The sequence below is a fragment of the Opisthorchis viverrini genome (genome assembly GCF_000715545.1).
Source record: "Opisthorchis viverrini unplaced genomic scaffold opera_v5_272, whole genome shotgun sequence".
Taxonomy (NCBI): domain Eukaryota; kingdom Metazoa; phylum Platyhelminthes; class Trematoda; order Opisthorchiida; family Opisthorchiidae; genus Opisthorchis; species Opisthorchis viverrini.
The window spans coordinates 411,137-428,556 of NW_008751930.1; the positions used below are offsets into that span (position 1 = coordinate 411,137).

Below are 17,420 nucleotides of genomic sequence, written 5' to 3' on the forward strand. Positions count from 1 at the left end.
CGATGTCAGTGGCGTTCTTGTTGTCAGTTTCTGTCCAGATTGCCTGAGTGAACCTCTGGAGGTGTGGGCACCTCGGAATAATTGTGATAAGCTAGCACTAAGTCCTTCCCCCGTTCACCTTTATCCTTTTTTTTACAATAAGGTTTTCAAATAAATCATGGTTGTACGGCAGTGAAGCATCGGTGTTGAACACTGATGTCATGCTGTCGATGATGATGATGATGATTCGAATGAATTATTAGTTTACGGTTTGCTTCCGCTGAGCAATACCTAACTCGAAACTCTGTCGGGTCAACAGGCTGGATAGCGGAGTACCGTTTTGTGCAGATAACATAGTGGGGGGGGGGGGATCCAAAACTCGGAGGGAGCTATGTTCATCTGACGAGCCTCGGAAGAAACCGGTGGTGGGCTGCCGGTGATTTCACAACCGCTTCATCGTAGACCTCACCAGAAGTCTAAAGTGCAACCGAAAAAATTCCAAACGTCCCTAAAACAAAGTGGACAGAATGCATCGCACTTATCTATTCTGGGCATTTTATTCAGGAGTAGAGTCCCACTTAAGCTGTGTGCTATAGCCTGTTTAAAAAATGTTAGGCATCCTGTAAGACGACCCTGCTTACGTAGACAACCGGTGGAGACCTGAGGAATCAAACTCGCGAAGATACCAGGGGGAACAACAGTGTATTCGAGATGAGGCGTTCAACACGGTGACACTACGGGTGCTAAAGCTTTGGGGGCAGCCCGTTCTGGAGAGGACAAGAAGAAACACCTGCATCACTGGAGATCACAATTTCGAATGCTTGACCTTCCGGCTCCACTTGAACAATCGTTCAGCCGTAGTATCCTCCCGGTCCTTAGCTGTCATACCATCCGAAAGAAGTACGCGGATTGAGATACTGCCAAGTTGCCTAGACAGGAGCAGTCAAGGTGCAGAGGCTAGGTTCGAAGCACAGACCTTTCGGTTAATTAAATGTGAACTGCACGATTTTAGCTCAGACCGAAATTCAATAAAGTTGAACCTATCAGATGTCATATGCGCCAAATTTAAGAACTTATTGGTCCTATTTCAGCTATGAGAATTTTGACCAGTTACCAAGCGACCCATTCGAACAACTCTGATGAGACGCTGTTCGATAACTAAAACATGCGGAATTTCATCCTACATTAAGGACTTTGATGACTTAATACTTTGATGACCTAATACACTACTCATAACGTTGGTGAAAATTCCTCGACAGCCAACGACCGGTTTTATCCTTCTTGGGGCTTATGAAGTAGGCACAGTCCTCGAGTTTCCGTCAACCTTATCATAAACGAGAGATTCAGCTGGGTTCCAGGTCAAAACCAATTTGCTTGCAAATGTGTGTAGTTAGCTAACTTTGACAACTTCTTTCGATTCGCAATCACTTTTTATAAACATTCTCTTCGCAGAATTTCTTAGGTGATCACTTAGAAGCTCAATCCCGTTTTCGAAAACTTCATTTTACCATGCACTAAGGTTTCAGGCACAAATAACTTGATACCACAGCCGATTAGGACTCAGCGGCGCAAAGTACATTTGTCAATCGTCTTTGCATAAGCGACATTTAAAAGACACGTCGCCCGCGACAGTGGATGGAGAACAGACTGAACATTTGCTCTTGGTTGTGAACACATCAACCGAAACTTTCTTTCGCCCGTAGAAAACAAAATTCCTTTTTTGGGAGTCACCAAGACTACCGACCGTAGTACGCCTCGCTGCCTACTTGGAAACCATCCAGACCATACAGGACCTTAGCTGTATGAGTTTCTGTCCCATTGAGCATAAACTTTGTTTGATTCAGGTCTTATTTTACACCGAGAACCTCGCTCGCGGAGAGATTTGATGGGATTGAATTGGGAAAAAACAGTTGTCCTCGTCGCGGAACAAACGAGAAGTTATGAACAACAGTAACAAAACCTTAGTGAATATACACTCATTTGCAAACTAATTTGGTTTTGCGAGAGACTCACTTGGAACCCAGCTGAATCTCTCGTCTATGATATTCCCAGGCAAGTGAATGTGCCGCACCAGGCCGCATTACAAATAGTAACAAAACCTGTTTATTCAGAGATTCCTTACACTAGAGGTCAAGCTTTTGGTCGCTTTAAACGGACCTTAAACACGAGTCTGTACCGAACATACACTATCGCACAACTTTACTGTACTGGTGTTAACGAGGGTCCTGTCACCTATCAAAACCCTGACATGGGTTTCATCAACCAGACACGGGACTTTCCCAATCACCTGCAGTTGCGGAAAATGGCTGCAGGTTAGAAATACGCGCGAACGACATCACTATGTGGCCCCTAATTCACTGGAAACGAGTCGAAAACCAATTTACGGATCATCAGGCACCTAGTCGAAACAGGAAACAGAACTGCATTTCGCAGCACGAAGCAACCATCCAAATCGGTGAAGTTTCCCGAGGTAATATTAATTTCAGTGCCGTAACTAGTGCTCAGGCGGACCCGAGTGTTACTATGAGGCACTCCTGATTTCTTTGGTGCATCACGTTTTATCTCCATAAAAATGAGTAAACAAGAATTGTAATCTAATTGATGTGTTCCGCCTTATAAAAAAACGTTGAGCTGTAACACCCTCCCGGTACCTAGCTGCCATGCCACTCGAAGGAAACACGAGGGCTGGGATACTGCCAGGTTGCCCAAGCCTGGACAGGGGAAGTCGAGAGGCAGAGGCAGACGTCGGGTTCGAACCACGGACCTTCCGGTCAGTAAATTCGCGCTCTAACCACTTGGCCCATCTAGCTCCTGCTTTACCCGCATTGCAGCAGAAGAGGTGATACGAAATGAATTCATCCTGCAAGATTGTTGTTCTTACATCAATTTCTGTTCCAAACGGGTCATTTTGACCTACGCCGGCCTCAAGTTAGCCGCGTGAATGAAATATGACCAGTGCCGTTTTGGAAAGTAATTTCGCAATTGAAAAAAAGAAGTCATGCGGCAAACTTACCAACAGGAAACTGGGATTTGGCAAATTGCGCCATGAAAAGCTGGCCACCGTGATTTCCGGGACAACGGTGTCCGGTTCCCCAGGTAGTCTGTGCTCTAGTTCACAGGCGTAGTGAGAATGCCCGGAGAGGACAAGGCGCGGACGCAGTTGTTCCAATAGCTGTTGAATATGTATTTTGTTTTCAGAACAATACAACATAAAATAGTAGTAGCATCGGATCACCTGACTGATGTAAACTCATCTTCACATTTTTTGTATTCACGTTTTACTGAACCCACCCTTCGCTTTGGAAAATTCGAGCTAACGCAAATACGTCGCTGCCTTTATCTAATGACTCTCTCTCTCTCTGTTTGATACGAATATACAGCGGCTAACAGCCATTCGCCGTTCCATATTGCGACCACTCGTCTAATATAACGAAATTCGTTTGGCTTATTTCAAGTCCATAATTGAAAGTGCAATATCGAAAAGCAAGCCGATGAAATTGTGCGCAGCAAGACACTCAGTTCACTGTCTGCGAGAAACACATTTGGTGCCGAGCTTTGTTTGACTTGACGAAAAAGGCAGCAACCACATTAGGTACCCCGGAATATGACAGACACAATATGACCAATAATAGGGGGGGGGGCATTCGTATGAGTGACTACAAAACAAACAGAGGGTAACAGTTCACCCCAAAATCGACCAGAAATCCCGTTTTGTGGTCGGATGTACCCAGTAGTTTGTAGACAAAGGAGGGGAGCACGCAGACAGATTAAGTCACGGAGTTGATTGAATCGAGTCAGCGTTACAAAACTACTTATAACGGAGAATGTTGGTAGATCAGATAGCGTGGCTGGTTGTTGGTTCGTTCGCTGAGCTGGGCAGTCTGATTGCAAACGTTTCACCACCAACCGAGTTGAAATTATCAGTGGGTGGAGTAGGGTGTAGTGATGGGTCACTGGTTGGGGGTTGAGCAGCGTTGTGAGAACTGATGTGGTTGCCTGGATTGGTGATGAAACGTTTGCAATCGAACTGCTCAGCTCAGTGGATAAACCAAGGGCCACTTACAACAGAATTGTGTACGAAGGCCAACAGAAGTTGTAGATCATCGGATGCTAAGGAGGTGGAAACAAAATATAATTTGCTGTGTAACAATATCACTCGCGTGTTTCTGTGAAGAAACCCGAAAAAAACAGAAATGAACAGAGGCAGTTTGACCACAATCAGGATGGCTCGCAAGTGCATATTTTCACAATCCTTCGTAGCAATCTGGACAGGAATGCACCACCAGTTAAAACGCTTACTGAATGATAGAGGGGTCTAAATCTAACAGTTCGTAGATTGGACTTTTCGACGAAAGTGATGAAGCCTTTGTGAAATAGTTGAAATCAGAGCGCCAGTGAATCGCATACGCCAATGAAAATTCCAGTATTCAGAAACCGTTAAAAAAACCTGCGTTGAATCCGCTAATCTCGTGAATTACCCAGCATCCATTGATTGAGAAATGAACTGGCTTTCAACCGGACCGGGACTGTATTGACCATGCCTGAGACAGAAACTGGAACAGCGTCATTTTCTCCAACAACCAATAATACCTGTCGCTCGTGAACTAAGGGCAGCGTACGACTCCGTAGAACATCGGAAACTATGGGGGTGTCTGGCGGTGAAAGCTATCTTATGCGGGGATCGTACACCATCTCCTGCGCTCGCGAACGTACTTAGTGAAGGCTATCGTCTGAGATGACCAAACCGTACGGTATCAGGCAAACACCGTTTCTTCTAAGCTTTGCAGTGATGTATCACCCGAAACTCTACTCCGTACATTAGGTACTTTGGTTAGTCGAATACCCATCACTCTAAGGATCGGAGAAATGATGCCGAAGACATACGACGAATTTCAGTTTTACCAGTGCTATAATCGAAGTAATGCACGGACATTTTGGAGACATCCGATTAGCAATGTGGTGGTTCGCCAGAGGTCCGTTGAAGATGCGAGTTACCTACGATGCACGCACCAGTCACCATAGGCTGCATTGGTTAGGTCACGGAACTCAAAGTTTCTTAATCCAGCCACGAATAGTGTGATAACGGCAAAAAGATGGTCAAACTGTAAATTCGCAGCAAATTACGCAAGCACTGAATGGTGGACACAGTTGTGCTGACAATTGTCGCCCTCCCGGATGGAAATCCGGGGGGAGCACAACACCTGGTGACAACTGCACACATGGCTCGATCAGGCGGCTAAAAGAGCACCCACATCAAGCCCATCACCTTCAACGCGTATTTGTTGACATTCTTCCTTGGGTTACTAAGGCGACCACCTCCCGTGTGTTGCTGTGTTCGCCCCAATTCCCATGGTATAAATGGACCAATGTGTACCAGTTGCAAGCAACGCATCATTTGACAGCGGTCTTCAGGTGAGTAGCCGAACTACCTGAACAAAAACAGTTAGAATCAAACACATTGGAACATTGTTTCATAGCAATAAGGGTTTAACGCATGATCCTTATGAACCCCACTCCATTCAGGCCCTGAGCACGGTGACTGCAGCTGGGCAACTCGGCTTAATTTTCCGAGGCTATCACTCATACGCAAACCTAGTGCTTGCATACACAGCAGTTCGGAAGCCACAAAGATTACGCGGCACTTGGTAAGGTCATAAGTATTTGCTAACTGACGTGGATCATAACGCTCTGGCTGTTGGCTAGGATTTTGAGACTCCTGATGCAGAACCAGTTCGCCGAAGTCGGAACACAGCCGAGGAGCTGTTGGAGAAGAAACTGTTTGGCGGAGAAACGTCTGAAGCAGCGCAAAATGTAATTTTCAGCTGCAGAAATGTTTAGTCTTCATGGTTCTTCTACGCTTATGAGCGGATTGCTCAACCACAGAGTACGTCAACTTGTCAATGTTTAAGTCCCTGTCGAATAACACCGAGAGGATGCGCAAGCTCTCAGTAGTTAGAAAGCACACAAAAATGGGTGTCCGGTAGACGCAAGAATTTGAAATCTGATTGTACACCAGATAGGCACCAGAACTTCAAAATGGTGTTTTGTGTATCCATTTTGCCTACTCATAAGTAGCTCAGCGATCAAACCAATTGGTTCCCCAACTTCTGTGCTGCAATCAACCCAGGTTTCCCTTCCCATGGTGGACCAGCAAATAAGTTATGGAACCAAATTGAAGCACACTGTGTGAAATTACATTTTTCCCGATTATTCAGCACTCTGATTATCCTCGGAAACCCCATCGATCATGAATGCTCTGATTGCGCCAACAGAAACTTGCTTCGGTGGGGCTGGTGTGGGATTCGGACCTGCGAGAAACAGTCCCTGTAATTCATGTCATCCAGCAGTTCTCACACACGATGGCATATCCTACTATGAAGTCAATCAGTAGTGAAACACCGACAGTAAACGTAAAGAGTCCCTTCAGGAGCAATGATAGATGTATCCTTCTGAAGGGTCCATTTATGGATGACCGGTTGAATCGCATCCTCTCTCGTGTGTACTTCTGACTAGTTCGTTTATGTGGTTTCTCCAAAGATGGGCAACATACGACCAACGTCAGATGGGATAGAATAGATCTTTCGAGAGCGGAACTGGGTTAGCCAAGTATCCTTTTTCAGAGGAGTTTGGATTATGAATAACACAGAAACCTCATACAGAAAACTACTCACAAGGTTGCTGGAAAGGAAACTACAGCCCACGACTGGTTTCGCCATTCTGTTTCGGGCTCATCAGGTAGGCACAGTCCCCGAATTTCCGTCAACAAACTTATGTTCTACTTGAACCCAAATTGCACTGTTCTCGAGAAATACACTCATTTGCAAATCAATTTGGTTTTCACGACAGACTCAACTGAATCCCTGAGTTTCACTACTCAGGGATTCAGTTGAGTCTGTCGTGAAAACCAAATTGATTTGCAAATGAGTGTAGTTCTCGAACACAGAAACCTGTTTGCGGTTGTCATCTTTTTACAATACAACACAGGGAACAACTGTCTCCACCCACGGGGGAGAATGCGTTCAAACGGAAGTTTTGGTGCTCCTGAGATCAAATTGCTCCATTCCTAGAGGTTTCCCCAATCAATGTCGACTGTACTTCCTGAGGCCCCAAACTAACCGTGTTCATCCGTTTTACCGAAGCAAAAACCGGTTGGTGAGATATATCAACCGATGGTCAGTAGGTAGCATGCACCACAAGGAAAAACGTCACTTAATGGGGAAAAATAGTCTGCGATGCAAAGGGGAAACATTGTTTTTTCTTTCGAGAAGGTAGCGTTTGTTAAAGAGTTCAAAGAATGCTGTTATGGTCCTCATCAGATTGAGTTCCTTTTCGGGACCACTGGAATAACCAAATGAGGTACGCACAAATAAGAAGTGATTCACAGAAATATCCCATAAGCCTCCTGCTATTGTTCTATCGAAAGGTTTTAGAATCCCAAAATATCTATGCAATATTTTGGTAAGGTTTGGATGGCAACTTGTCCGAGACACATCCAAACTGCTTTTGGTGAAGCCATCAACCGCCCTTCTGTTCCATTTAACGACCATTCTTCCGTAGCGCTCAGCTGTAGATACGTGAGTCAGAGGCCCACGGAAGTGACCGCCATACCACCGCTCACATCTTCCGCCCAATTTTCATTAATCATATCGGGTTTTCCGTTTTAACGCTTGGGTCCTTAGGCAGTCCAACCAACATGTTGCCTTTGAACGTTTTTTGCAAATCCGTGCTAGCTACCAGCTGTTCCTGTGCAATGGAAATCGTTGTGCTGTCTGGTGCCCCCTAGTGTCGAAACAACCGGAGAGCCAAATACAACCCGTAGCCATCATTCACCGGCCGGGACGCCGGTTACTTGCTAGTAACAGCAGCTCTCCACAGTGTGCTAGAAGCTCGAGATAACTCAATGGTTAAGGCACTAGTTTACGAACCACAAAGTCTGTGGTTCGAACCCTACCTCAGCATCTGGGTCTAGGCTCCTGTCTAGGCTTGGAAAACTTGGGAGTATCCCAGCCCTCGTGCCTCCCTCCGTTGGCATGGCAGCTAGGCACCAAAAGGGTGATACAGCTGAACGAATATTTGTTACTTGCTAGACAGGTTGAATAGCTGAAGTTTGTTCATCGTTGCACGGTGGGTAAACGTCCAAGTGAGGTTCGCAGAGGGCATCGAGTCAATCGGCGTTTTAATTATATGTTATGTTCAAACGCGTTTATCTCATTGCTGTTCCGACGTGTAGGTACGTTGCTCTTGCTCGTTTCCCCCAGGGACATAATGCCGTTCGGAAAAGGTCACCACCATTCCCCTATCTTTCCACCACTTGCTAAGCATTCTTTCTCAAGGTCGTATGGAACGTAAGCATCAGTGTTACTATCGACGATGAGGGTGTCCCTAAGCTTGGCTTGAAGTTGGCCCGGAAGTGGTTTTGAACTCCACTCGATTGCAATGCGTGTGCGCAACACCTTTCCGGAAACTGAGAAACCATAATCAAAGATAATCTGTCGTACCAAGGTCAAATGGTCGTTTCCCAACAGCACAATAAGCCATGTAAAAAAAACATACATTTGATAGTGTTGGATCCACGAGACAGACCATCTGAGCTAAATCCGAATGTCTGCCTATATCTCTCTTGTAAGGTTGGAAATGAACTAACTCGGACGTAATTTGTCAAGAGCTGAGGGCAGTCTTCACAGGAATTCGGAATTAGGGATGACCAAGCCAACAACATGGCTTCCTTAGGGATACAAAGAGTCGCACATGGTCAGGATTGATGGATCCGAAATGACAGCTGAACCGGCGTCTGCGTGTTGACATGGAAAGAGCTGTCACAAACTGAAAAGCGTGTATCCATACTCGACACAGGGCAAAAGTAAGGGAATAATGACTAATACAACACCAAGTGCTATCAACAACAAAGAACAGAGCAGCAAGAACTGCTATGGGGAAAACAAACCTTTTGAGATGCTTCCAAAGAAAGACAGTCCCATCGAGGCCGGTACTTTTTCGAACGTCCCGCGTGTGGCATTGCGTCTACGGGATCGGAGGAACACGGGCTTTCCGTGTCTCGATAGAGGGGGAAGTGTTGCAATAGTATCGGCCGTGTGTAAATATCGGGTCGACTAGCTGAGAAAATAAAATACGAAAGAAAACGGAAATAGTACAAAGACATGATATTCTCACTGCTTTTGCAATGGCACATTTGCTCGGCACATCCCCAGAAAGGGGATTCCTGTTTTTGTATCGGTGTGTCGGACCATGGATTAACAGCTATCTAATGTTGATTCAGCTTCACAAGAGAAACTCCGGAATTTGAATATAGCCACGACAAAAATATCCCACCTTATACGAGTTTCGCATGTGCAGAGCGGTTTCACAAAGTGGAAAGCGGTGCACCAAATATGTACTTTCTAGATAGCCTTCCACTCACAATTCGGAATGTTTCAAAGCCCAAAAAATGCCACCTACAGGATGCGATGGAACGTACACTACACTGTCACGTTGAGACCCAAATACAGCCATCTCGCCTCTGTTCTACTGGAATTAACAGATTAACCCCGGTGTCACTTGTTGTTTTGGTACGTTCTACAAGGCTGCCAAACCGGCAACTCAACGGGGAGCGTGATCGGTCAACCTGATGTGCATGAAATTTGCTGTTGTATCTACGGAATGTGTGCCCAGGTGTATAACGACCAAAAACCTGTTCAACTACATCCGTACAGCACCTTGAGCTGTGTCAGTCTCTCACAGCCAGGTGGGTCAGACTACTGAATCACTGGCTCCGGGCACCCTCCCCCACTACCCAGTGTCTTGTGGGTCAAGCTTTTAAGTCGCAAGATGAGGGACCTCAAAAGACCCCTCCCTATCAACCAAGACAACCGGAAGTATCGCCCACGTTCAAGTGGTGCACTGCAGTAAATCCATCTGCCAATTCCCTAAACACTATCGCCCAGTAAAACAAACCAAAATAACACCTTACAAAATTCACAAGATCTCACCTACATTGCAGACACTGTTGGTGAAATTCTATTTTTCCCTTCTGTCTACGTATGCTGACTCCAAAAACTGAACTTCGGCCATGCACCTCGAGCCACTCAAAACCAGCTCAGCTGTTCCACATTTAACTCTTCGGGTATCTGGTGATTCTAAGGCAATGACTCGTGGTATCTACGATGGCGAAGTTGCACTCAGCCTCAAGACTGAAAGCCCTTTGCTGAACTGGATCCCAGTAAACAGCCGCGTTTGCGCCACACACCTGTTTGGTTCAATTGAGATCAATACGGGTCGACCAAGTGCACAGCATTTGTTTGTCGTATCAGCATATGCCCCCAACAGATTGCAGTCCTGAGACTGAGGACGGGTTTTATCAAGATCTGTCACGAGGCTCCGATCAACGAGAAGGAAAGATATAGTCATTCTGGCAGGTGATATGAACACCCATGTTGGACAACTAAGCCCGTGAGAAACATAGCTGGGCAGAAGATTCGGAGTTTATGCCAAGCGTACGGACAATCGGAAGCGAATTCTTAAAATGTGTGCTGAACATCACCTGTTCCTGACCAGTAAAAACCTTCAGAAGGGCTAATACCCAGTTACTTGGAGGCGACCAACGCCAAACTAGTCATGGACTCTTTTTCATAAAGGAAACTACTCACAAGGTTGCTGAAAATTATTCGAAAGCCCACGAACGGTTTCGCCCTTCTTGGAGCTCATCAGATAGGCGTAGTCCCCGAGTTTCCGTCAGCCTTAGGTTCTAGTCATGGACTCAATCGGACAAGGTGGTAATCAGTTACAGCCGGTGATTCTCAATCAGAAACTTCCGTTCCTTCTGGAATACACCATCTGACTCCATTATCAATTCGCTTCCTCTTAGGAGTACACATGTCGAAGCAGAGTAATTCCGCCCATCAGCAGCTCAAACAATACCGATACGAACTAGCTGGAGGCTGAAGACAAAGCCACGCTGATGACCAAAATTAGCTGGAGATTAAATGGAAGCGAGTGAAAGTGATTTCGTCGAAACCGGTATCTCTTACCGCCGCCAAAAAGGTCACACCAACAACTAACGACCAGGCTATGAACACCCAAGACACTTTGAAAGCCTCCGCTACAGACTACCGCTGTGCCGTATGTTTACTGGTCCCTTGAGCTGGCGAATAAATGGCGAAGAAAATGGAACGGTAATTCACTCGCACAACCGTCTTCTTTGGTGACGAACTGACTTAAGTTCAGTTTATCAGCTTTAAACTATGTACCGAAGATACTTTGATTCCAGCTACTACAGTTTCGGTCATCGGAAAATGTGACCAGTTAGTTCTGGAAACTGGGCGGCTACAATGAAGGCAGCAACAAGATCTGTTGTCTCGACATATCCATTGTTCAGTTGGCCGAGTCGGACTGCTTAGGGCAGACAGTTCTGAAAGCCGAAAGTATAGCTTGCTACACTAGCCTCTATTATTCTTCCAGTCATCAGCATGAGCGCGCCAAGATCTGTTCGACATATCCATTGTTCAGTTGGCCGAGTCGGACTGCTTAGGGCAGACAGTTCTGAAAGCCGAAAGTATAGCTTGCTACCTACACCTCTATTATTCTTCCAGTCATCAGCATGAGCGCGCATTTCCTGGCCAAATAAGCCCAATACTGGTCGACCAGTGAAATTCATCGAAGCTGAGGAAAGGAGTTGCCCTGCTTCGGTACAGTCCTCAAACTATGTTCCAATCTTGAGAGACGGAGGAATTGTGAAGAGTCCACATGGCGCAGGCTGCTCATATCTAGCTCAAACCCAGCGCGGATGTCAAAGCGATCCAATCTACGTCGGTTTGATGACGCACTTGTTCACAGTTCACCTCCACGTTGAAGCTTCGTAACTTTCCCCCATCGATCTAATGGTCCCTCGCGCTCCATTCTCACAACGCGACTCAATACACGAAGGCGAAGCAGACTGCCGGCCCATGCGAATCCCATGTTTTTCGCATTACTCATAATATTCTCGGGTCTATCACGAATTCGTGCCACAAGGGAAAATGGGAAGTTCGTACACAGGCATGATGAATATCTTGCGCATCTAGCATAAAAATTTTATCTCACCCAAAATGCATTGCTGGAACGGGCACGTTGTAATATCGCGGTTGCCGGAGATATTGAGGCTTAGCAAAGGCGATTATTGCTTTATTGATGTGGTAAGCGATTTCCGAAGTCACGCCATCACCAATCAGGATGTTGCATCCTGGCTTGCTAACTCATGACACTAAGAGATTCCTTAATGATTCAAGGTAGGTGCGGTCATAGGAGAGTCTTGTGCAAGAACCTTACTTACACTTAACTGGTTGGAAGTACGTCATGCTATCTGAATTGCCAACTGGGACTATACAGCATGAACTGACCGGCGTTCCGACCTTCGCCCCCAACATCAACATAGTCCAGGTCCCGGACCCCTCGCCACGACTGTTCCCTTGCGGCAGAGTTGCTTTTAAGAAGTCGGTGATCAGAAAGTTCAAAAGGAACAATGAGGATGGACCAACCTGGCGAACTCTATTGATGATTTGAACGCTCAGTAACAGGTGGCTGCACAGTGGCACGCGTCACAATTTGGCTTTGCACCATGCACTCAAAATCTTCGTAAATTTGCCGATCCCCATCACGGGTGAGGCAGTTCCAAGGAGCAGTTTTGACAACTAAGCCGGAAACGACAACAATGACCAAGGGTAAACATGTCAGTGGAACCGTGTCCGCTGCAGAAACTAGCTTGCTCCTATATCCCACCTTATACGAGTTTCGCATGTGCAGAGCGGTTTCACAAAGTGGAAAGCGGTGCACCAAATATGTACTTTCTAGATAGCCTTCCACTCACAATTCGGAATGTTTCAAAGCCCAAAAAATGCCACCTACAGGATGCGATGGAACGTACACTACACTGTCACGTTGAGACCCAAATACAGCCATCTCGCCTCTGTTCTACTGGAATTAACAGATTAACCCCGGTGTCACTTGTTGTTTTGGTACGTTCTACAAGGCTGCCAAACCGGCAACTCAACGGGGAGCGTGATCGGTCAACCTGATGTGCATGAAATTTGCTGTTGTATCTACGGAATGTGTGCCCAGGTGTATAACGACCAAAAACCTGTTCAACTACATCCGTACAGCACCTTGAGCTGTGTCAGTCTCTCACAGCCAGGTGGGTCAGACTACTGAATCACTGGCTCCGGGCACCCTCCCCCACTACCCAGTGTCTTGTGGGTCAAGCTTTTAAGTCGCAAGATGAGGGACCTCAAAAGACCCCTCCCTATCAACCAAGACAACCGGAAGTATCGCCCACGTTCAAGTGGTGCACTGCAGTAAATCCATCTGCCAATTCCCTAAACACTATCGCCCAGTAAAACAAACCAAAATAACACCTTACAAAATTCACAAGATCTCACCTACATTGCAGACACTGTTGGTGAAATTCTATTTTTCCCTTCTGTCTACGTATGCTGACTCCAAAAACTGAACTTCGGCCATGCACCTCGAGCCACTCAAAACCAGCTCAGCTGTTCCACATTTAACTCTTCGGGTATCTGGTGATTCTAAGGCAATGACTCGTGGTATCTACGATGGCGAAGTTGCACTCAGCCTCAAGACTGAAAGCCCTTTGTTGAAATGGATCCCAGTACACAGCCGCGTTTGCGCTACACATCTGTTTGGTTCAATTGAGATCAATACGGGTCGACCAAGTGCACAGCATTTGTTTGTCGTATCAGCATATGCCCCCAACAGATTGCAGTCCTGAGACTGAGGACGGGTTTTATCAAGATCTGTCACGAGGCTCCGATCAACGAGAAGGAAAGATATAGTGATTCTGGCAGGTGATATGAACACCCATGTTGGACAACTAAGCCCGTGAGAAACATAGCTGGGCAGAAGATTCGGAGTTTATGCCAAGCGTACGGACAATCGGAAGCGAATTCTTAAAATGTGTGCTGAACATCACCTGTTCCTGACCAGTAAAAACCTTCAGAAGGGCTAATACCCAGTTACTTGGAGGCGACCAACGCCAAACTAGTCATGGACTCTTTTTCATAAAGGAAACTACTCACAAGGTTGCTGAAAATTATTCGAAAGCCCACGAACGGTTTCGCCCTTCTTGGAGCTCATGAGATAGGCGTAGTCCCCGAGTTTCCGTCAACCTTAGGTTGTAGTCATGGACTCAATCGGACAAGGTGGTAATCAGTTACAGCCGGTGATTCTCAATCAGAAACTTCCGTTCCTTCTGGAGTACACCATCCGACTCCATTATCAATTCGCTTCCTCTTAGGAGTACACATGTCGAAGCAGAGTAATTCCGCCCATCAGCAGCTCAAACAATACCGATACGAACTAGCTGGAGGCTGAAGACAAAGCCACGCTGATGACCAAAATTAGCTGGAGATTAAATGGAAGCGAGTGAAAGTGATTTCGTCGAAACCGGTATCTCTTACCGCCGCCAAAAAGGTCACACCAACAACTAACGACCAGGCTATGAACACCCAAGACACTTTGAAAGCCTCCGCTACAGACTACCGCTGTGCCGTATGTTTACTGGTCCCTTGAGCTGGCGAATAAATGGCGAAGAAAATGGAACGGTAATTCACTCGCACAACCGTCTTCTTTGGTGACGAACTGACTTAAGTTCAGTTTATCAGCTTTAAACTATGTACCGAAGATACTTTGATTCCAGCTACTACAGTTTCGGTCATCGGAAAATGTGACCAGTTAGTTCTGGAAACTGGGCGGCTACAATGAAGGCAGCAACAAGATCTGTTGTCTCGACATATCCATTGTTCAGTTGGCCGAGTCGGACTGCTTAGGGCAGACAGTTCTGAAAGCCGAAAGTATAGCTTGCTACACTAGCCTCTATTATTCTTCCAGTCATCAGCATGAGCGCGAATTTCCAGTAGCCTCCTGGCCAAATAAGCCCAATACTGGTCGACCAGTGAAATTCATCGAAGCTGAGGAAAGGAGTTGCCCTGCTTCGGTACAGTCCTCAAACTATGTTCCAATCTTGAGAGACGGAGGGATTGTGAAGAGTCCACATGGCGCAGGCTGCTCATATCTAGCTCAAACCCAGCGCGGATGTCAAAGCGATCCAATCTACGTCGGTTTGATGACGCACTTGTTCACAGTTCACCTCCACGTTGAAGCTTCGTAACTTTCCCCCATCGATCTAATGGTCCCTCGCGCTCCATTCTCACAACGCGACTCAATACACGAAGGCGAAGCAGACTGCCGGCCCATGCGAATCCCATGTTTTTCGCATTACTCATAATATTCTCGGGTCTATCACGAATTCGTGCCACAAGGGAAAATGGGAAGTTCGTACACAGGCATGATGAATACCTTGCGCATCTAGCATAAAAATTTTATCTCACCCAAAATGCATTGCTTGAACGGGCACGTTGTAATATCGCGGTTGCCGGAGATATTGAGGCTTAGCAAAGGTGATTATTGCTTTATTGATGTGGTAAGCGATTTCCGAAGTCACGCCATCACCAATCAGGATGTTGCATCCTGGCTTGCTAACTCATGACACTAAGAGATTCCTTAATGATTCAAGGTAGGTGCGGTCATAGGAGAGTCTTGTGCAAGAACCTTACTTACACTTAACTGGTTGGAAGTACGTCATGCTATCTGAATTGCCAACTGGGACTATACAGCATGAACTGACCGGCGTTCCGACCTTCGCCCCCAACATCAACATAGTCCAGGTCCCGGACCCCTCGCCACGACTGTTCCCTTGCGGCAGAGTTGCTTTTAAGAAGTCGGTGATCAGAAAGTTCAAAAGGAACAATGAGGATGGACCAACCTGGCGAACTCTATTGATGATTTGAACGCTCAGTAACAGGTGGCTGCACAGTGGCACGCGTCACAATTTGGCTTTGCACCATGCACTCAAAATCTTCGTAAATTTGCCGATCCCCCATCACGGGTGAGACAGTTCCAAGGAGCAGTTTTGACAACTAAGCCGGAAACGACAACAATGACCAAGGGTAAACATGTCAGTGGAACCGTGTCCGCTGCAGAAACTAGCTTGCTCCTGTCGATAGTACAAAACGCATGCAAGTGAAAACTCGGCAAAAAACGAGCAGACCAAGTATGAGACCGGTGAGGCGGTGGTGAAATAAGCTTATATGCATCAACTATTACTAGCACCCAAGGACACAGATCAAGTTTGCTCCCAATCCCCCCAAACCCCAAGGTCCACTGCTACAAGGCTACGTGGCAAGGTCGAATGAATGCACACAGCAACCGAGAAGGCGCGGTAAAACGCGCTGACTGATTGTCTAAAGCACTTCCACCAAGTCGATTGAAGCGTTCCAGATTTCAGTGAGCGAGGCAATCTAGCGTTTGGATCAGCAGGGGGTCAGGGCACATACACAGGGGTTCAACACTAGGTGCATGACTAAAATGGCTGGGAATTTGGTGGACCATTTGCAACCAATGTGTGGTAACAGTAGGCGCGGGAGAAAATTGAAGTCGTCAAAAAAAACGGGGATATGAAATCAAACCAAACGGTTTTACACCCTTTCGGTGTATAATTGTCATGCAATCCGAAGGAGGGCTGCAATACGCCCGGGCTCACGAAAAACAGTAGGGTGGGAACTGGACATCAGATTCTAAGGCGTCTTAGCCACAACTTACTATCACTGTCTAAATCCACAAAGGATTTCGGCTGACTGTAACTCTCTTCCAACGAGCACCGGGCAATTGCGGTCGCGCTTCGGTTGATCGGCATACACTGCAAACGATGGGCGATAGCACGAACGTTGCGTTCCGCCTCCGAACATAGATAACACTCGTCACCTTCAAAAGCCATGCTGTTGGCCATGACGTAATGAACACCAGCGTGCGACCATAGCCGGACGGATGAACTATTCCTGGATGGAGTCATCTTCTGACGGAATCGGTTATCCACATAGCGATATATCCTAAAAGAGAAGAAAAGGCTACCGATGTTTCTTAATGTAAGCGCAGTGAAATACAAACGGTTCTGAATGCATTGGAATAGCCGGTTGGGGTTAAACAGGATTCACCCCATGGACAGTGTTCCAAGTGCGACGAAAGACTGGGGAACACTGATTCGTCACAAAGGTGTACTGAGCATGACATTGTTGAGCAGTCGTACACAGCTGATACAATCTGATCTAAGCATGGTTATTGTATGGGTACGTGAGCTTGAAACCGCTAAACCTCTGCGCCCACTGAATTTGAGCATAGGCCCTTGTGCAACTAAGCTTTTCGGGGTCGAATCGCAACCTCAACGGCGCGGTTTAGACTTGGCAAGGGAAAAGATCACAACAAAGATATATGCATCTCATCATCATCATCATCATCACCATCATCGACAGCATGATATCAGTGTTCAACACCGATGCTTCACTGCCGTACAACCATGACTTATTTGAAAGCCTTATTGTAAAGAAAAGAATAAAGGTGGA

The 17,420-nt window shown here is 46.4% G+C and overlaps 1 protein-coding gene across 1 annotated transcript in view; it reads right to left on the reverse strand.

Moving 5' to 3' along the window:
• The window catches only part of T265_09389 (hypothetical protein), a gene marked incomplete at both ends in the record, with an annotated part of 68,298 nt that overhangs the window by 38,880 nt on the left and 11,998 nt on the right, over positions 1-17,420 (reverse strand). The window contains 4 exons of the mRNA XM_009175433.1: positions 1,993-2,102; positions 2,993-3,151; positions 8,924-9,093; positions 16,624-16,910. Of these exons, the coding sequence (XP_009173697.1) occupies positions 1,993-2,102; positions 2,993-3,151; positions 8,924-9,093; positions 16,624-16,910 (726 nt within the window). The remainder of the gene's footprint in view (positions 1-1,992; positions 2,103-2,992; positions 3,152-8,923; positions 9,094-16,623; positions 16,911-17,420) is intronic.